Genomic DNA, 21,156 nt, shown 5'->3' with positions numbered 1-21,156 from the left:
TAAATTGATAGCTTGAATCTCACTCTCACTACACTTTTTCTTTTTATAATTTTTTTATACAACAAAATCTCACTCTCATAAATATAATGTTATATTCAAAGCAAATTTATGATTTCAAAATAACAATCAAGTTTTTTAGTACAAAATAACAACTAAGTTAATTATATCAAAATCATACGCATGGAGCTAACTTAAGTATTAGTTAGTTAAGACATATATTATTGACCAAAAAATTTGAGGTTGGAATCATTATCCCTGTTGAACTAAAAAAAATCATATTGGTGGAAGTTATAAAATATAAAATATGCTATAATATATGTTTTTAAGTCCTAATGTTTGAGTTTTTACATTTTAGTTATATTGTTTTAAAATTTTAAAATTTGATCTTTTATATTTTAACATTTTTTAAGTTAGTCTATCGCTATTGATGAAAGTTAAAATTGATTAATTATAAAGCTACCTGAGATATTTAATGAATTTGTAGAAATGTAGAGAATAAAATATTATAACACTTAATAAGTTGAAAAAGTTTTAGATAAGAATATTATTATAATACTCAGTGAATTGATAAAAATTTAAAGAAGAAAATTTAAAATTTATTCTAATTTCTTAAAAATTTGAAGGAGAAATTAGATATTTTACTCTCTAAAATTATTTGTTTTTCCTTCTATAAATATCCACCTATTTGCTAGCTATCATGTAAATTTATGGATAAACAATTTTAAAGTTCACCGACAACAAAGAGACTAAAATCGTAAAACATAAAAAGACTAAATTTTTTTTTCTAAAGCTTAAATTGAAACATTTTAAACCATAGATACTAAATTAGAAAAATTCTAAGACATTGTAAACTAAAACATATACTTAGTCAATAAAAGTATTTCACCAATTAAATAAAATTGCATTTTTTTTTGAAAAATAAAATTGTATTATTTTTTATTTTGAAAAATAAAATTATGTTATAAGAATATATAAAACTATCTTAATTGTTTTTTAGTCCTAAAAAATAATAATTCAATTAAATAATATTTCACCCATTTATTTAACATTGTAAAAATTTTAAATATTAAAAAATAATATTCGTGCATTTGCACGCGGTCAAACACTAGTAGTATCACATTTATGGTGTGTCACGTAGTATCATTTGAAAAAGATGTGGAGTTCACTAACATTAAAAAATTACTTATAAATAAAAAAAATTGAAGTTTGAACGAATGAAATACAAGAAAGTAGCCAAAGTAAACATGATTCAGCGTAATTGACACATGTTGTGAATTTGAATCCCCACCTTACACGTTGTGTACTTAAAAGAAAAAGGAAGTATAATAGGTACTCTCGAGTTGGGTTGAGTTACTTAGGGCCTGTCAATCCATATTATGTTTCTTGTTTTCTGATTCAGTTAATATATGTTCGGCAGACTTGTTTTTTTTTTTTTTTTTTTTTGCAAACGTCGACAGACTTGTTTTCAAAAACTGTTTTTCGAATTATGTGATCCAAACAGTGAAAGTTCTAAAAACAACAGTTTTATGTTTGTAGTGTTTTTAGATCCTGATTTCAAACTTTAAAACGTAGAATAGTTTTATGTTTGTAGTGTTTTTAGATCCTGATTTCAAACTTTAAAACGTAGAATTGCATTAAGGAAGATAAAAATTTTGATAAATATATTATATCATGTTATAAATTTTTTTCATTTTTGTTAAAACTAAAAACTAAAAACCAAAAAGTGTAAAATATAATATATTATAAAATATATAATATCGTAAAATAACAGTTATACAAAATTTATAATATATATATTTAGTTTCTAACTACGCTAGATTACAAATATACCAAACATTTGAACAATTAAAACACTCAAAACAACCTTTTTTTCATCCAATCTTTATTTTCAAATTTATGTTTCGTGAGATCACCAACCAAAAGGCAGGTTAAATTCTCGACTGGATTGGATTAAAATATGTGAGAGCCGAACCAACCGGTTCGGTTCAATTATCGGAGAACCGAACCATTTTATGTGTGTTTTAGGTTTAGGTTTTGTTACATTCCTCTCGCAGCTCCCGCCTCTCAGAGCATTAGGTTTCTTCAATTTATTCGTTGAACTCGGCGCCTCTCATCTCCGATCTTCACTCTCTCGACTCTCGAATTCGATCTCATCTTCAATCTCCAAATTACTTTCTGAAATCTTTCAGTGAAAGATCTAAGTGCTGCGGAGTTTGTTCATCATGGCGGACGTTATGCTGATGAAAGAGATTGAGGACACGGCTGGTCGGCTCGGGATAGATCTTTTTCAAGTTGATTTCGACTCCATTCGTCTTCCTCCTGACAACGATTTTGGGATCATTAGGTGAAAACTATATACTTTTACCCTTCGATTTTGCATCTAATTCTCAAGAATCTCTTATTCTTTTATTTGTTTACAATTATGTAGTGATGATGAAGAGGTTCTACAAGAGGAGAGTCTGGAGTTTGATTCTGGATTCGGAAATGTTATTGTTGTTGACAATCTTCCGGTTGTTTCTTCGGAGAAGTTCGAGAAACTTCAAGGTGTTGTTCGTAAGATTTTTGGTCAGGTTGGAGTTATAAAAGATGATGGTTTATGGATGCCCGTTGATCCTACGACACAAAAAACTTTAGGTTATTGCTTTATCGAGTATGGTACCCCACAGGTACTTTCTCTTTATCTCTAACACACCCCTGTGCCTGCTAACTTTAATATGGAACTTATATTAATCATATTGAAAATCATGTGGAATACTATTATTGGAGAATGAATTATCCTATAGTATTATTTTTGATTAAGATAATGATAATTTTCCATATATATCACTTTGTTCTAGCTGGCATTTGATGGGGTTGATATTTAATCCTCATTTTTATAGTTCTACTTGGTAATTTAACTCTAGGTCCTTATCGTCCATCCACTGTATTATTGTTCTACACCTCCTTATAGTCCATCCTTAAAGAAATTACATTAATTGGTTGCTATTACTTTAACCTTATATATATATATATATGTATGTATGTATCTATATTTTTTGAGGGACGCTTTAACATTATATGAGGAGTGATAGTGTGATGTTTTGGATTTCCTTTAGACATGTATTTCATCCAAGAATATGTTAACTTCATGGTATTCAAGTCCGAGTGTTCTTCCCATGCATTTGTGTAATATAATACTGTAGTTCTGATCCTTTAAGTCATATTGTAGGAAGCCGAGCTTGCGAAAGAGAAGACCGATGGGTACAAGTTGGATAGAGCCCATATTTTTGCTGTTAACATGTTTGAGGACTTCCACAGATTTATGAAAGTTCCAGATGAGTGGGCTCCTCCTGAAATTAGCCCATATACTCCTGGGGTAAACTATCTGCAAAGTTACTTGATTTTTCATCTTCACTGCTTTCTGTGAAGTCTTCTAAATTCAAGTTGCATTCCTTGTATTAGTTAAAAATCTATTTAATAGATTTTAGATTTGTTCTGAGAGATGGGTTTGGGGAATTTATGGATCGATGCTAGGGTTATCTAAGGAGCTTTGGTGACAATGGGTCAGTAGAATTGATATGGGGGAAGCAACTAATGGGTGGATATGTAATTTTATGGATCAAGTTGTGCTATGAATTGAGAAGTTCCATGCTTAATGCTACATTATATTGACTTGTTATGGTTTACCCTCATGGAAGCATAATGCGAGCTTATGAACATTTCAGGAAAATCTTCAGCAATGGCTTACTGATGACAAAGCACGTGATCAGTTTGTTATTCGTTCGGGTTCTGACACTGAGGTCTTCTGGAATGACGCTAGACATTTGAAGCCCGAGCCTGTTTACAAGCGTTCTGTGAGTATCTTTAGCCTCTGTCGGGTTTTGACCTTGTTTTTATATTTAAAGTTACTTCTATCTTCTGGTTAGATTAATTCGTTGATGTTGGTGCATGGTATTAATATCTCTCTGCTGTGTCTTGTTCCTGGGCCGTTAAGTTTAAATTTTGTTAACCCCATATTTTTATGTTACAGTTCTGGACTGAGAGTTTTGTGCAGTGGTCCCCCTTGGGGACTTACCTAGCGACAATTCACCGACAAGGTGCTGCAGTTTGGGGTGGAGCAGGTACCTTTAACCGTCTGATGCGCTTTGCTCATCAACAGGTCTGTTATTGTTATAGGCTTCAAACTTTTTTACGGTACTTTTTATATCCCAAAGGCTCAAGCGTTTTATATACTAAATGCAGGTGAAGTTAATTGATTTTTCTCCTGGTGAGAAATATCTGGTGACTTACTGCAGTCATGAGCCCAGCAATCCTCGTGATGCAAATGTGAATATTTTCTATTTTCTATTATTTATTTCAATTTTCAATTGAAGGATGTTGATGACTTTCTATCATTACTAATGATATATTCTTTCAGAGGATCGTGATAAATATTTTTGATGCAAGAACAGGAAAAGTTATGAGAGATTTCAAAGGAAGTCCAGACGATTTTGCTATTGGTGGAACCGGTGGTGGTGTTGCAGGCGTGTCTTGGCCTATTTTTAGGTATTTTTGTTTGCTTGGGATTGGTCTTTTTGTCGTATTTTTATTTTTTACTGTTGTCAAGTTTGTCGAAAGTGCTCTTTTCTTGCTGATGATACAAATGTTATTGCTTTTTTGCAGGTGGGGTGGCGGGAAAGATGACAAGTACTTTGCCAGAATTGGTAAAAATGTGGTCTCTGTCTATGAAACAGAGACTTTCTCACTAATTGACAAAAGATCTTTGAAGGTTGAAAACGTAACGGATTTCTGCTGGTCTCCTACAGAACCAATTATTTCACTCTTCGTTCCTGAGCTTGGTGGTGGGAACCAACCGGCTAGGGTGAGTTCTCCACTCTGCTGCTGCCTTTGGGTCGTCACTATTTTATAATCTTTTATTTCAAAATGTTTTCAATAGGGATAATTTGAATTGATTGCCAAGTTTTTTTTCCATTTCTTAGGTGAGTCTTGTTCAAATCCCTAGCAAGGTAGAGTTGAGACAGAAAAATCTTTTCAGCGTTAGTGATTGCCAAATGTACTGGCAAAGCAATGGGGATTATCTTGCTGTCAAGGTTGACAGGTATACAAAGACGAAGAAGAGCACATACACAGGTTTTGAGCTTTTTCGCATTAAAGAGCGGGATATCCCTATTGAAGTGCTGGAGCTTGAAAATAAGAATGACAAGATCATTGACTTTGCCTGGGAGCCGAAGGGGCACAGGTTTGCAGTTATTCATGGCGACAACCCCAGGCCAGACGTAAGCATTTACACGATGCGCACCGCTCAAAACAGTGGACGGGTATCAAAACTTACGACTCTGAAAGGCAAGCAGGCCAATTCTCTTTTCTGGTCACCTGCCGGACGCTTCATCATACTTGCTGGACTGAAAGGTCTGAACGGACAGTTAGAATTTTTCAATGTTGATGAGCTGGAGACGATGGCAACCGCTGAGCATTTCATGGCTACCGACATTGAATGGGATCCTACTGGAAGGTAGTAATTTAGGGAGCATCTTTATTTGTTACAATTGTTCTTTGGATCAGAATTTACTTCTTTTTGTGGTCTGTGGATGTGGCGGCTGAGTTGGTTGTCTTGTTTGGCATCTCTGCAGGTATGTTGCTACTGCAGTAACTTCTGTTCACGAGATGGAAAATGGCTTCAACGTCTGGTCATTTAATGGAAAGCTTCTCTACAGAATATTGAAAGACCATTTCTTTCAGGTAATTTATCCACTCATATTTTTTGTAATTATCCAAGAGCTGGCAATCTGATATTATAAAAAGTCTATTCTATGTAACTCAGTTCGAAAGTTTACTATTTACTTGAGCCAATATTTGTAATCATGGTGCTGTATAGAAGGTTTTTCTATGCTTGCAAATAGAAGGTTTTTCTGTGATGAACTCTTTAGTGTTTCTGATTTTCAAATGGCTCATGACAGTTTGCGTGGCGCCCGAGACCACCAACCTTCTTGAGTCCCGAGAAAGAGGAAGAGATATCCAAGAATCTGAAGAAGTACAGCAAGAAGTACGAGGCTGAAGATCAGGACGTTTCTATGCTGCTCAGCGAGCAGGATCGCCAGAAACGTAGAAGGTTGCAGGAGGACTGGGACAAGTGGTTGAATGAATGGAAGATACTGCACGAAGAAGAGAAGATGTTCCGGCAGAAACTGCGGGATGGCGAAGCCAGTGATGAGGAAGAGGAGTACGAAGCAAAGGAGGTTGAAGTAGAAGAGATTTTGGATGTGACAGAGGAGGTTTTATCGTTTGATTTTGGACAGGAATGAGGTTCTTAACTGTATATAATAACCTCATTGCATGATATATTGTTAGGTAGGTCTGACCGTTTGTGAACTTGGGAAATTTTCCTTCTTCCCTTAAATTTTCTTCGTTCATTTTTTTTTTTGTATCCCTTTATTTGTTTGGTGATACTATTAATCAGTTAGTTACTACTTCAGATCAAGTTATATACTAGTCTTTTCACATTTCGGTTGAAGGGGTGGGTGCAGGAGGTGAGCTTCACAGCCCCGGGTCGATCATTGGGGAGTGGAGTGGTAGGGCTACAAATTACAGCTCTTGAAATGTAACTAGGAGATATTTCTGAAAGGCCGCAAGGGTGTATTTGATTGATGATTTGAAACAATCAGAGTAATTGTGTGTTTGGTGGGTGATTTGAAAAAAATTTAGAATGAGTAAAAATAGTGTTATAAAATTAACTGAAGCTAACATTGTTGGGAAATTGGGATTTTTGACCCATTCCAATAACTACTTTGGACTTTTGACCCCCTTTTGATTTTTACTTATTTATGATCCCTCCACCTCCTGAGGTAATTTTTCTTTCGAACTCCCGATCTTATTGTGAATGATTTTCTACCTTTTTTTTCTTCGTTCTTTGCGTGGGTGAATGATTTCAACCTTCGGCTCTATCTAAAGTAGTCAAGGTTATTATGAAGTTTGATTTACTGTTGCTTCCATTGTTTTGTTTTAATTTTTGACTTTCAGGGTTCCATCTCGGCTTTAAGTTCGGTGGATTTAGGACCGGGATGAAACCCTGAAAGTCCATTCCAGAAGGATGAACTTTCTGGATTCCATCTCGGGCCTCGTCCCGGTCCATTTCGAATCGGGATGAGTCCCAAGATGGATTCCAGAAAGTCCATCCTTCTTTCTGGATTCTATCTCGGGCCTCGTCCCGGTCCATTTCGAACCGGGATGAGGCCCGAGATGGAATCCAGAAAGAAGGATGGACTTTCTGGAATCCATCTTGGGACTCATCCCGGTTCGAAATGGACCGGGACGAGGCCCGAGATGGAATCCAGAAAGTTCATATCTTGTACTTCGACTTTCTGGATTCCATCCCAGGCTTCAACCCGGTCCGTTTCTAAGCAATATTGTTTTGTTTTGTTACAGGAGACATGGATATGACACTTAAGATCAACCAAGACGACTGGTTCCCGGCCGCGATGTCAAATCTCGCTCACGTAGGGAAAACCTCTTCTCGTCTTAAGGCTAGGTTAACTCCCTCTCAGTTAGACATGTTTAGTCAAACATGTTTTGGTCCGATTTTAGGGATGAACGTTGTATTTAACGGTCCGTTGCTCCATCACCTGTTGCTTAGAGAGGTGGAGGAACCTAGAGACGACCTCATTAGCTTTAACCTATTCGGGCATAGGGTCTCTTTTGGGAAGCGTGAGTTCGACCTAATAACCGGTCTTAGACACACTATGAATAGGGTAGATGAGGATGTTCGTAACCGGAGACTTAGAATTCTGTATTTTCAAGACAAGGCGAGTGTGAAGTGTTCGGAGTTGGAGAAAATTTTTTTAGAACACACATTCGAAAATGACGAGGATGCTGTGAAGATTGCTATAGTGTACTTCATAGAGCTTGCCATGATGGGCAAGGAAAGGAAGCAGAAAATGGACACGAGCCTCCTTGGGATTGTGGATCGGTGGGAAGTTTTCTGTAATTATGACTGGAGTTCAATGATTTTTGAAAGGACTCTCTGGAGCTTGAAGAACGCTCTGAAGGACAAGGTCGAGGCGTACAAACAGAAGGTCGCTATGGACTCGAGCCATGTTGAGACGTATAGCTTGTATGGGTTTCCATACGCTTTTCAAGTTAGTGAAATTTAAATGTAATTTATTATATATTTATGTACTTGTGAAATACCGTAGAGTCTAACTTGACGTGACTACAAGTTTGGGCATACGAGACAATATCAACCTTGTCGACTCGAGTAGCATTGAGGCTGAATGACGATGCTATTCCTCGTATACTTAGATGGTCCTGCACCTATTCGCGTGCTTTTAATGTTTTGGAGTGAGAGGTCTTCGAGAACGTTAAGGTGAGTACAACATGTTCTTATTGTTTTTAGTATTTAATATTAAAATTGACCTAACTATTTGTGTTATACAGTTGAAGGTTGTAGTTCGTTTGGAGGCAACTGATGTCGAACGACAGCACATGGCTCGCGTTATGCATCCACCAGTGGCCCCTGTCGGACCTCCTGCACCCATAGAACTTGCTACAGAACCACTGGCTACTACTTCCACCGCTCAGAAGTCTCCCGTTACTGGTGAGGTTGGGGATCCAGTTGAGCTCCATGATGTAGCAAAGGATGCTTCCCCAGTGGTTGATCATGTAACAGAAGATATTATTGGGACCGATGGAGGACAAGATCAATTGTTGCCACAGAAAGGGACGAAGAAGAAGAAGAAGAAGTCGAAACATAAGTGGAGTCGGGAGCTGCGGAGGCTCGGCGACAGAGTGACGGCCATTGAGACAACTCTGACAGGCATGACGACTGACATAAAGGACATAAAGAAGTTTATGAAGAGGCTAACAAAGGTAAGGGTTATTGTATTATCTGAATTTCTTGTTCACATCCGTATATTTATAATTTTTATTACGTAGGTTATGTCGAAGGGCCAGAATAAATATGATAGAAGGGGCGGTGGGCCGGATCAGGATGGTTCTTCGGGCGGACGTGATCCGAGTGGGCGTAACGAGGAGGATATGGACATGGATGAGGATCCGAAGACAGGGAAAGAGCCGAAGACAGGGGACGAGCCGAGGATAGATGAGGATCCGAAGAATTGTGAAGAACCCGCCGACGTCACCGAGAGTGACGTGGAGATGGATCACGCTCCTACCATTGTTGAAGCTACCCAGGAGGTCCCAAGTGGCCACCCTAGTCCGGTCGACGTAATTGAGGTATTTCTGTAACGATACTAACTTTTTTACGTTAACGTAACTTTATTTACTTAAAGCAAATGTTCGTTCATTTTTAGGATCTTACTCTAGGTAAGTGCGCTAGTGACGGGGAGGCAAGTAAGGGGAAGATGGTTAACGTACCGACACCGCAACCCGCAGGGCCATCGAGAAAGCAAACTGATAGGACAGAAAGTCGACCCCTACCCTTATCACATGGAGGAACTCCACACCTGACCGTTGTTAAGGTAACTCCAACGTCCAACTCCAACTCCAACGTCATTAAGTCTTGTATTGAACTTCTTTTATACTTGTTACAGGTTGAACCTGAGTTTATTGAAGGTCCACTTGGCCAGGGTCTTCGGAAGAGGAAATATCCGTGGAAGTTGCGGGCCATATACACGCCCACCGGCCAACGTGGTATCAAAGTTCAAGCGTACGACCCTACATGCCCCATCCCATCGCTGCTGGACGAGGGGTTCCAGAAATGGATGGACGACCCATCAACCGACGGCAATTCCCGTTCAACGTCCGTCGGGATCAAATACAAGAGTTGGTTTGGCCTGCTCCTGGATCCTGAGTTTCAACTCGACGACGAGGTTAGTGAAGTTTAGAAGCAGCAAAGTTGTTTTAAATTATAGACTTATACTTTTTATAATGTCACATGCAGTATATCGACTCGCTCATGATGTTAACGGCGAGGAAAGTTGAGAAGTGTAAACATCTATTGCGCGTGCGATTCGCAATAGGCGACGTACTTCTATCCGTAAGTTCGGCTTACCTTTCACCCATGTAACGAACGATATTACTTCGATATGTGAATGACGTTTGTGAGGGTTTTTTTTTTTTTGCAGAACTTGCTACGACGAACAGACGGACCATATGCAGCTATGAAGCCGGGTATCCTGCCGTCGAAATGTACGTATGATTGGAGGCAAGAGCGTACCATCTTTCGGTACGTGCTTGGTCGACAATCGGACTACGACACCCCATGGAGCGAGGCCGATATCGTGTACACGCCGATGAATATTGGCGGAAACCACTGGGTCATGATCGGGATTGATCTTGTGGAGAGTGATTTAACCGTATGGGACTCACTGCAGTCGATCACCCCGTTAGATGATCTCGAGAAGGCGCTCAAGCCAATGTGCACGATAATCCCGGCGATTCTTCATTGGAGCGGGATGCTCGCACTTCGGCCTAACCTGCCCACGGTGCCGTGGAGGGTCCGAAGACGTACTGTACCTCAGCAAGCCGGGTTCACAGATTGCGGCATATTTTGTGTTAGATTTTTCGAGTACGATGTAATTGGGTCAAAGATGGACACTTTGACTCAAAGTAACATTTCTTTATTTCGTCGTCAATATGTTGTACAAATGTGGGCTCGCAGACCCTTTTTTTAGTTGTAATTATTCTTTGTATCGATTTTTTTTCCACCGACCTAAATATGACCTATCATAATTTGTTTTAGCATACTTATTTTTAGCTGTAGTCACTGATGAACAGTAACATAACATAAAACACGTTTGTAATCATATATGAAAGAATAGCAACCTATTGTTCATGCATGTACATGGATTCTTACTTGCGGTACAAGCTACCTATTCATATCTACCAAAATACAATGTATTAGTCCGTCTAATAAATTTTTGTTTGAGGTACATAAATGTCTACATATTACAACTTAAATAGCCATAATATTGCTACACAGTATTTAGTGGTTCGCGACAAGTTTTACGATTGTGTCCCGACGTACCACATCGACTGCACTTGCGCGGTGGACGGACCTCGCCTGTGGAAGGAATCCTCACCGTCTGTCGCCGTCCAACCCTAACGACCTTCTTCGGTGGTTGAACATCGATATTCACAAACCCCGGAGAACTCTTCCATGTTGAGGATGAACCCACTGGAAATATTGGTTCTGCATATGCCAACATCTAGCTGTTGACCGTGTATGCCTCATCGCATAGTGTGTACGGATTTATGCTACGAGAACTGGCTGCAGCAATAGCATGGGAGCACGGGACTTTAAAATAATCGAACTCCCGACAAGTACACGTCTGCGATTGCAAGTCAACGTCCCCATTGAGGTTCCCGTCAAGTACCTCAAAATTAAACTGGTCGATGTTCATAACAATGTGTCTCCGTGCATTATCCAAAGCTTCGGCAATCATTTCCTCTGCGTAGTCAGACAACGTACTCTGCCGTGAAGAAGCAAGCGTCCGATGTTCGTAGAACCACCTTTGCAACACACCTCTGATATGATCAAGTAATGCGGTGATTGACAACTTACGTGCATGCCTGAAAAGGGCATTAACGGACTCTGCAATATTGGTGGTCATTTGTGAGTATCTTAGTTTCGTCTGAAAGCAGCGAGCCCATCGTTCCTTTCCTATAGCTTCCAGATATTCCCTGACTCCTGGGTGTGCGCACAGTTGGACCCAGTTCTCATTGAAATATGACTCGCGAAATGCCTTCGCAGCCTTAAAAAATAATGCCTCCAACGCGGACGTTTTAAATTTGGCCAGCAAGTTCATCTTTAGATGATGTATACAAAAGCAATGAAATGCAGTAGGAAATACCTCATCAATCGCTTTACAAATGGCGGCATGTCGATCAGAAATGAAGACCAAATTCTGAACGGTGTCGACAACACTCTTCAATTGAGTCATAAACCATACCCATGATGCGACGCTCTCACTCCCGACCATTGCAAAAGCAACTGGGTATATTTGGTTATTCGCATCAACAGCAGAAGCAGTTAATAATACACCTCCGTACTTCCCTTTAAGGTGTGCCCCGTCAATAACCAAAACTGGTCGAATGCAACACATAAAACCTCTAATTGATTGACCCATGGCCATGAAGACATATTTGAAGTACTTACTATCATCCAACTCCAATTCAAATATAGTACCTGGATTCATGATTTTCATGGCTTCCCCATAAGCGGGTAGTAGCTCGTACGATGAAGCTGGATCCCCTCTGATAAGTCGGAGTGCTTCTTCGCTCGAACGCCAGGCCTTGTCGTAACTCATATTTACACCGTACTCCTCACGAATATCTTGCATGATGTCCTTCGGCCTGTACGTGCGAGAAACATCAGTAAACTTTGATTGTACTAGATGACCGACCACCCAACTCTTCGCCTGACGATGATCCTGTTTCATAACGGCACCATTGCACTTAGAGTGGACTGCGATATATTTCTTTATCTTAAACAGGTTGCAATCTCTAATCTTAGTGGTTCTAAGTCGCCACGTGCAAGTAGGATCGATGCATCGCATCAAGTATAGTTTCGGCGTAGACTTCTTCACTTGAAACTGAAAGTTCTTCCGCAATGCAAGTAAATGCATTTTCATAACTAGTTCCTTCTTTGAGTCGAATACGTCACGCTCCTTAACATCATCGGTCCTAGCCGATTGGACCATGGCTTGCAATCTATCACCTTCTGACTGACCGGTGACTCTATTGCTTGCCATTTCATGGACGGTGTCTACAGGATATTCAGCCATTGTATTATGAATTGTTACCTTTTCATGCTCATGTTGCACATCAAGTCGATCACTGGCGTACTCATTTCCATATTCCTCTTCGTCGTCTCCTTCTCCCATGTCGGTCATTGGACGATATGATTCATCACTATCTTCATCCACATTTTCACTTCCATTCCACAAGCCAGGCACATCCCAATCATATGCCCTATCATCTCCCAAATTACAAGGAACAACATCTGACCCTAACGGTGTGAGAGATGCTATATCATGACCAATATGACCAAAGTAGGGGGGTGGTGGGCGGGAAGAAGAGGGGTTCGACGACGAGGACGGAACTGACGGACTTGAAAATGAGGGTCTCGGAAATAAGGGTTTTGCAAATGGGGGGGCACAAGTTGAGGGAATAGGAACATTGGACACGTGTTGGCCTAAATAATATGGGAAAGAAGGCATGTACGGTTCATTCTGATGTACCTTCTTTGGCACGGTAGATATGTATAGCGGCAATTCAGAGACATCTTCACCAGTCAAGAAGAAAGTCAAGTCATCGTCGTCAGTTATTTCCATTACAAACCTTCGCCTTAAAATTATATACACGTCTAATTATGATATCTTCCTATAATGGATTTATACTACTTAGCCTACATACATGTCCTAGAAATTCAGCATAGGTGATTTTACTATCCACAGTCAATCCTCTTGTACGACCACCCACGTAATCCTTTTCAATATCTTTCCATTCTCCACCGAATGATATAAAAACATGAGGCATCCTGCAAATAGACCAAAACACTATAATTAAATACAAATTAATAAATTTACAAATAAACAAGAAAAATTCAAGATTTATATTGCATGGTCTCGGTCCCTATCCCGGTCCCGGTCCCTATCCCGGTCCCGGTCCCAATCCCTATCCCGGTCTACCCCAGTTTATCCCCATCTCGGTCCCGGTCCCGGTCGTATCTGGACATGAAGGATCGGGCTTGAGTTTACCTTCTATCTCGGTCTCAAACCCGGTTCTAAATTTCATCCTAGTACTAATCCCGGTCCAAGATAAATTCTAGACTTCATTTATGTTTTCCGTAAAACAACGTTTTTTCTAGAAAAATGATAAAATTTCGTATCATTACAAGTTTGAAGAAGTACAATATTCTAAAATGATGAAACAGACATACCTATATTGTGAAAACAATGGATTCGAGATAACGAATTATGTGGGGACCGATCGATTGGATAATGTGGGCCAACAATCACGTGGAGAAAATCTTGAGTATTGGAAAAAAAAACGTGACTTGCGTGTGTGTGGTGATTTGGAGTTGAAAAAACAAAGTGAGAATTGTTAAGTTGGTGGTTGGTGGGTTGGTTGGAAATTTATTATATCATAAATGCATTTATTATGAAACGAGGGCAATTTAGTCCATTTACATGATAAAATAAGGGGAGGGGTCAGAAATCTGAGGTGAAGGGGTCATGAATAAGTAAAAATCAAAAGGGGGTCAAAAATCCAGAGTGGTTATTGAAAGGGGTAAAAAATCCCAATTTCCCAACATTGTTCGGGAAACAAAATAAGGAATCGAAGATTTGTATGAAAGATTAGTAGATAAAAGGGATAAGAACTTTGTTATCTGTTTTGTGTAATTCTTTGTTTTTAGCTTTAATATTCAAAATATGAAAACAAAAAATATACCTTAAATCTTTTTCAAAATGCATTGGCCTGTTAGTTATAAAGCATTTATGGGCATTTTCAGCTTCTAAATGAATTACTGATTTTCAGCTTCTAGAAGAATCACAAATTATTGGTTAGAAATGATTTCATATTTTAGAATTTTAAAAAATGAAGAATTATTTCAAATTCTTAAATCGTGTTGATTTCAAATCATTAAAATGAAAAATAAAATATAATATTTTACAATTAGATCCTTGTAAATAAATGTTGGGGACAAAAATATGACCTACCACGTGGCGAGATCATATATGGCTGACCTCATCAGCTCATCTCCGGTCGAGCTCTTAAGTCCATCTAGGAAGATCTCCTAAGTCCATCTAGGAAGATCTCCTGAGCTCGTCTACGGAAGAGCTCCTAAGCTCATCTACGGAAGATATCCTAAGTTCATCTAGGAAGAGATCTTAAGCTCATCCATGGAAGAGCTCCCAAGCTCCTCTACGTAAGAGCTCCCAAGCTCCTTTACGGAAGAGCTCCTAAGCTCATCTACAGAAGATATCATGTCCATTTACGGAAGAGCTCCTAAGCTCGTCTACGGAAGAGCTCCTAAGCTCATCTACGGAAGATATCCTAAGTCCATCAAGAAAGAGCTTTTAAGCTCGTCTATGGAAGAGCTTCTAAGCTCATCTATGGAATAGCTCCTAAGCTGATATAGGAAGACCTCTTAAGCTCATCCATAGTCGAGCTCCTAAATGACAAGCTTTGACATCATGCGGTTCGCCGACCTCAAAGGTCGGCCCCGTTACTTAGACACGGATTAGAACCTTCCAAGTATTATACTCCAAAGCAGGGATAAATCCAGAGACCAACACGGACCAACGGTCCATAGCAGGTCACCTGACCCCAGAGTAGTGAAATACCTCGATGGGATGGGTAATTACTCCTCAAATCTCTATAAATACACCTCCACTCCACCCACTAAGGTATGGAAACTATTTTTTACGCTGATCTGTTGAGCTCGGATTATATACTAACTTAGCGTCGGAGTGGCTTACCTCCTTGCAGGTATCCCGAGAATCGCTCTAAGTGCTACCAACCGACCTCCCAGGTCGTCATCCGTAACCCGAGAATCGCTCTAAGTGCTACCAACCGTCTGTGGGGACGACATTTTAAGTCATTCCTAATAAGATCAATCTATGACTCATGCAGTTTCTCGAAGCGGTAGTATTCCCCAAAATTTGGTGGACCTTCAAATCTCTTCAAGGTATTCCGCTGCCAGAAGATCTTCCTGTTCAAGATCTTCCCTGAACGATGACCTTCCCCTCGAGGAAGACCTCCTCCTCATAACAACTTTCGGTTAAGGAAGATCTACTGGAAGAGGAATAACTCTTAGTCGAGGACGACCTCCCCTCGACGACAAGTTTCCCAAGGGAGACCTACTGCAAGAGGAAGACCACATAGTCCAGGATGACCTTCCCTTCGACGACGAGTCTCCCAAGGAAGACCTACTGCAAGAGGAAGACCTCATAGTAGAGGATGACCTTCCCCTCGACGACAACTCTCCCCAAGGAGAACTATTGTAAGAGAAATATCTCATAGTCGAGGACGACCTTCCCCTCGACGACGAGTCTCCCAAGGAAGACCTACTGCAAGAGGAAGACCTCATAGTTGAGGATGACCTTCCCCTTGACGACAACTCTCTCCAGGGAGAGCTATTGTAAGAGGAATACCTCATAGTCGAGGACGACCTTCCCCTCGACGACGAGTCTCTCAAGGGAGACCTACTACAAGAGGAAGACCTCATAGTCGAGGACGACCTTCCCCTCGAAGACAAATCTCCCAAGGAAGACCTGCTCTAAGAGGAAGACCTCATAGTTGAGGATAAACTCTCATCATTTGATCATATATTTGAGCAAGCATGATAGCTGACCTACACCCAATGGGGGCACCAAAATATAAATTACGCATATCATCAAATTCCTAAGCGCCCAGTTTAGGCTGAGCTACTCCAAGCTCAACTTCGAACTCCTAAGCGCCTAGCTTAGGCCGAGCTCATCCAAGCTTTGAGCTCAAACTCTTAAACACACAACTTGAGTCGAGCTTCTCCAAGCCCGAACTCAAATGCTTAAGCGTCCAGCTTAAGCTGAGCTTCTCCAAGCATCAAACATAATCAACATGGCAAGCTTAAGTCGTCTTAAAGCGTTGACCTTGAACAACACGTCATCCATTATTCTTAAGCATCAAGCTTAGTTGAACTTCTCAGAGCTCCTAACTTAGGCAACATGCCATCAAGATGAATTTCTCATAAGGCCGAATAGTGAACATACCCAAAGGTGATAGCTTGCGGAGAGACAGAGCTCATCACCATCAAAAGGAAGAGCTGCAATTATATAGATCACCCCCAACCAACGGGAAAGCTTCCATCAAATAGCTCATCCCTACCTAAAGGGAGAGCTTTCATCTAAGTTCATCATCATCAAAAGGAAGAGCTTTCGTCTGATAGCGCATCCCCACCTAAACGAAGAACTTTAATCTGAGTTCCTCATTGCAAGAAAAATTTGTAGCTGAGCTCATCATGAGGGCTTCCGTCAAATAGCTTGTCCCTGCCTAAAGGGAAAGCTTCCAACAGAGCTCATCATAAAAGATTCCATCTGATAGATCATCTCACATAAAGGGAGAGCTTCGTTTGAGCTCACCATCATCAAGAAAGCTTTCGTCAGATAGCTCATCATCGCCTAAAGGGAGAACTTTCATCTGAGCTCATCCAAGCAAGGAGAACTTTCAGTTAAGGTCATCAAACTCATCAGAAGAGCTTTCGTTACACAGCTCCACTCTACCTTAAGGAAGGCTCGCGAAGAGAGAGCTCATCTCAATCTCAAACATGCATGATCTATCAGATAACTCACCTCGGCCTCAATGGTGAGCCTCTACAAGATAGATCACTTCTTCATGCATGAGTTCACATCGACCAAAAGATAAGCTCCCACAAAATAGGTCATCTCGACCTCAAGGATGACCTATGAGATAATTCACTTCACTAGGCATGAGCTTACATCGACCAAAATATGAACTCCCACAAAATAGGTCATATCGATCTCGAGGATGACCTATACGGTATAATTCATTTTTTCATGCAATGAACTTACATCGACTAAAAGATGAGCTCCCACAAGACGTCATCTTAACCTCAAGATGAGCTATCAGATAGCTCACATCGACTCAAAGGATGAGCTCACATCATATAGTTCTCATTGACTTTCCATCAGCATCAGTGGAACTTCCATTAATCAAAGGGACGAGCTCTCATGTGAGAGAGCTCACATCATATAGCTCAACTTCAAAGATGAGCTTCCATCAACATCAATGATGAACTTCCATCAATCCAAAGGATGAGCTCGCACGAGAAAGGTTATCTCAACCTCAAGGATGAGCTCACATTATTTAGCTCACCTCGACTTCAAGGATGAGCTTCCATCAACATTAATGACGAGCTTCCATCGGCTCAAAGGTTGAGCTCTCACGAGAGGACACCTCGGCCTTAAGGACGAGCTCACGTCACCATTGTTTACCTTAATTTCCATGACAAGTTTCCATCGACATTTAGGATGAGCTTTCACCTTATAGCTCACAATAGCTTCACGAACGAGCTCTCATCAAATAGCTCAACTCAAGCTTAAACATGAGCTCCCAACCTCGATGACGAGCTCCCAAGAATGAGATTTCCCCAAACAACTCACAACAGTTTCAATGACGAGTTCCCAATGTATAGCTCACGATGATCTCAATGATGAGCTCCCACGAGACAGCTCAAAATTACCTCAATCACGAGTTCCTACCAAATAACTCACGTCAACTTCAATACCTTGGTCTTGATGGTGAGCTCCCACAAGATAGGTTATCAAAGCCCAAAGAAAGAGACCCCATTAGTAGGCTAAGCCCTACTTCAAAGATGAGCTGCCAGCTTAAAAAGACAAATATCCATGAAGCGACCTTCGTGAATCACCGCTTAAGGAGCCGATCTACATAAATAATGAGCTACGCAAATCTATGACCTTGACCAAACATATTCAAATTGGCACAAGTCTCGACGGTCAGACCTTAGAACGAGAATGACCTACACGAGGTCAAAGATAAGTTCTCAAAGTAAGACCTTCACCAAGCTAGGTCCAAGGTAAAACTCCTCAAAGAAATACCTTCACCAAGGTTCAAGGTCGAGCTCCTCAAAGAGATCTTCATCAAGGTTCGATATCTTCTAAAAAAGATGACCTCCACACGGGTTTAAGGGAGAACTCCTCATAACGACGTTCACAATGATCCAATGAAAAGCATATTGAAGCCTAAACTAAACATCTATCTCGCAACGTGTCGGAATGACCTATGACAAGTTAGATTCCAAACTTATAAAAGTGGGGGAAAATGTTGGGGGCAAAAATATGACATACCATGTAGCGAGATTATATACGATCGACCTCATCAGCTCATCTACGGTCGTATACGGAAGAGCTCCTAAGCTCATCTACAGAGATATCCTAAATCTATCTAGGAAGATCTCCTAAGCTCATCTACGGAAGATATCCTAAATTCTTCTAGGAATAGATCCTAAGCTCCTCTACAGAAGAGCTCCTAAGCTCCTCTACGGAAGAGCTCCTAAGCTCATCTACATAAGATATCATGTCCATCTACGGAAGAGCTCCTAAACTCGTTTACAGAAGAGCTTCTAAGCTCATCTACAGAAGATATCCTAAGTCCATCTAGTAAGAGCTCTTAAGCTCGTCTACAAAAGAGCTCCTAAGCTCATCTACGGAATAGCTCCTAAGCTCATATAGGAAGAGCTCTTAAGCTCGTCCACGACCATGCGGTTCACCGACCTCAGAGGTCGGCCCCGGTTACTTAGACGCGAATGAAAACCTTCCAAGTATTATGCTCCAAGGCAGGGATAAATCTAGAGACCAACACGGACCAACGGTCCATAGCAGGTCACCTGACCTTAGAGCAGTGAAATACCTAGATGAGATGGGTAACTACCCCTCAAATCTCTATAAATACACCTCCACTCCACCCACTATGATATGGAAAATATTTATGACGTAATCTGTTGAGCTCGGATTATATACTAACTTGGGCGTCGAAGTGGCTTACCTCCTTGCAGGTACCTCGAGAATCGCTCTAAGTGCTACCAGCCGACCTCCCAGGTCGTCATCTATGCCTTGATAGATTTTTGCATCAACAATAAATATTAAAAAAAAAAAAGCCAAATGGATGAAGTTTACAATTTTACAATTCTCCTCGTCTCCATTTTCGTTATTTTACTTTTATCTCTTTCGTTGGCACACCACTAGTGTGTACTCGTTCATGCCACATGGATGATCCTTTTTTTTTCTCGATAATTTTGATTTCTTCGATTCTCATCTCAAAAGAGAGTAAAATTGGAAGATTGTCAAAATTTCATTTAAAATCCGTACCAAATCTTACTTATACTGGACAATTTTTTTTAAAGGATAAAACGTGATTTTAAATTCTATTTTTTTAGTCAAATCAAACACATAAAACGATTGATTTGCAAATCTGAGGTTCCAAACTAAGAAGGTTATGAAATAAGTAGGGAAATTATTATATTAATTTTTTTTCTTTTTTTAAACAAAAAGATTAAACTTCATTAAAAGGAAGAATCCACCTCATGGGCTACAACGAACTCAAAATCCTTTCTATCTGCACAACTAAACAAATTGGGAAATTGAGATAACCAAATCGTATTTTCATGAGAAAATTTTTTTGAGCTAAAGAGTTGACTTCCTCTTCACATACACAAAGGGCACAAGGCCAGCTTATGCTATAGGCGAGCGAGGCGACCGCTCCCGTTCTAGGAAGGCCTTATATTTTTCCTATAATATATAATATTGGTATTTATTTAATTTAATTTTAATTATCAATTAAATTTAAAATATAAAATAATTTACTAATTACTTTTCATAAACTTTTTCGGAGGAATTCATAATTTTTTTTTTATAATATTGAAAATACACACTACTAAAAAAATCCACAATTAACAGACTCATAAATTTCTTACAATTTTGATTGGCTCAGCTTTCAAATTTGTTAACACTAATCTTTTTATTCATGTTCATTTCAAATTTCCTTAAAAGGAGTGTGGGAGACCTTCCATATTTTTTTCATCTTTTTATTTATTTTTCTCACTAACCAAAACTTCATAAATATATTACTTAGGTTACACTAATTTTAAGTCGAACTCTCGCCCTCTCTCTGTCAGTACTCTCCCCTCTCTCACTCTCTCACTCTCTCAAATCTCAAATTTTCATCTTGATCTTCTGTGTGGTCTCACAATATTATTAATTGCTAGAATAAAAATAAAAACTTTTTATCTCCTCAACTCAACCTAGTAGCTTCAAAGTTCTAGGTTTTTGGTTCAAAATTTTTTACTTTTTTTTATAAATTATTTCATATTTTTTATTGCTCAAAATTTAATATAAGAGACTTGCTTACCTAGAATATAAATATGTGAAAATATGAATCTAGATATGAAAATATAAAAGAAAATAAAAGTAGAAAAACTTAATCTTAAAAGGTGCTGCTCTCGATAAATTTGTTATTGGAACTAAAAGTAATAAAACTGATGTATAGAAGAAATGATAAATATAGACAAATAGAGATGAAATAAAAATAGTAGATGATGATATGTTGTTGAATAAATGAAGCATCTAATCATGAAAAGCAAACTAGAGCGAGGAAGTATAGAGAAAAAAGGATTGCTAAGGAAATTGCAAATGATATGAA

At 39.4% G+C, this 21,156-nt stretch overlaps 3 protein-coding genes across 3 annotated transcripts; all 3 read left to right on the top strand.

Moving 5' to 3' along the window:
- The first annotated feature begins 2,049 nt into the window (after positions 1-2,049).
- Positions 2,050-6,461, top strand: LOC111004870 (eukaryotic translation initiation factor 3 subunit B). Its single transcript, XM_022276108.2, has 11 exons — positions 2,050-2,344; positions 2,429-2,666; positions 3,209-3,355; positions 3,705-3,833; positions 4,010-4,138; positions 4,222-4,305; positions 4,397-4,524; positions 4,642-4,840; positions 4,959-5,491; positions 5,610-5,718; positions 5,937-6,461. Exons 1-11 carry the CDS (start codon positions 2,223-2,225, stop codon positions 6,279-6,281), a joined length of 2,163 nt encoding a protein of 720 aa, XP_022131800.1. The 5' UTR covers positions 2,050-2,222; the 3' UTR covers positions 6,282-6,461.
- A 945-nt stretch (positions 6,462-7,406) lies between these two features.
- LOC148208129 (uncharacterized) lies at positions 7,407-8,126 on the top strand. The gene has a single exon (XM_088120117.1). The coding sequence runs from the start codon at positions 7,407-7,409 to the stop codon at positions 8,124-8,126; it is 720 nt and encodes a 239-aa protein (XP_087976243.1).
- On the top strand, positions 8,122-10,677 carry LOC111012732 (uncharacterized). Its single transcript, XM_088119413.1, has 7 exons — positions 8,122-8,338; positions 8,410-8,841; positions 8,908-9,207; positions 9,285-9,452; positions 9,525-9,803; positions 9,875-9,970; positions 10,059-10,677. Exons 2-7 carry the CDS (start codon positions 8,458-8,460, stop codon positions 10,605-10,607), a joined length of 1,776 nt encoding a protein of 591 aa, XP_087975539.1. The 5' UTR covers positions 8,122-8,338; positions 8,410-8,457; the 3' UTR covers positions 10,608-10,677.
- Positions 10,678-21,156: the final 10,479 nt, after the last annotated feature.

This window comes from Momordica charantia, assembly GCF_013281855.1.
Source record: "Momordica charantia cultivar OHB3-1 chromosome 11 unlocalized genomic scaffold, Mcharantia_2.0 BLBB01000011.1, whole genome shotgun sequence".
In the NCBI taxonomy this organism is placed as follows: Eukaryota; Viridiplantae; Streptophyta; class Magnoliopsida; order Cucurbitales; family Cucurbitaceae; genus Momordica; species Momordica charantia.
The sequence above is the reverse complement of the archived record's forward strand: the minus strand, read 5'-3'. Positions and strand labels throughout refer to the sequence as shown.

Excerpts from the sequence above, each read along its gene's own strand:
- LOC148208129 (XM_088120117.1), top strand. The coding sequence starts at position 7,407 with ATGGATATGACACTTAAGATCAACCAAGACGACTGGTTCCCGGCCGCG.
- LOC111004870 (XM_022276108.2), top strand. The coding sequence starts at position 2,223 with ATGGCGGACGTTATGCTGATGAAAGAGATTGAGGACACGGCTGGTCGG. Across the intron at positions 2,667-3,208 it reads TCGAGTATGGTACCCCACAG|GAAGCCGAGCTTGCGAAAGA; the intron begins GTACTTTCTCTT and ends GTCATATTGTAG. Across the intron at positions 5,719-5,936 it reads TGAAAGACCATTTCTTTCAG|TTTGCGTGGCGCCCGAGACC; the intron begins GTAATTTATCCA and ends GGCTCATGACAG.
- LOC111012732 (XM_088119413.1), top strand. The coding sequence starts at position 8,458 with ATGGCTCGCGTTATGCATCCACCAGTGGCCCCTGTCGGACCTCCTGCA. Across the intron at positions 8,842-8,907 it reads TTATGAAGAGGCTAACAAAG|GTTATGTCGAAGGGCCAGAA; the intron begins GTAAGGGTTATT and ends TTTATTACGTAG. Across the intron at positions 9,804-9,874 it reads AGTTTCAACTCGACGACGAG|TATATCGACTCGCTCATGAT; the intron begins GTTAGTGAAGTT and ends TGTCACATGCAG.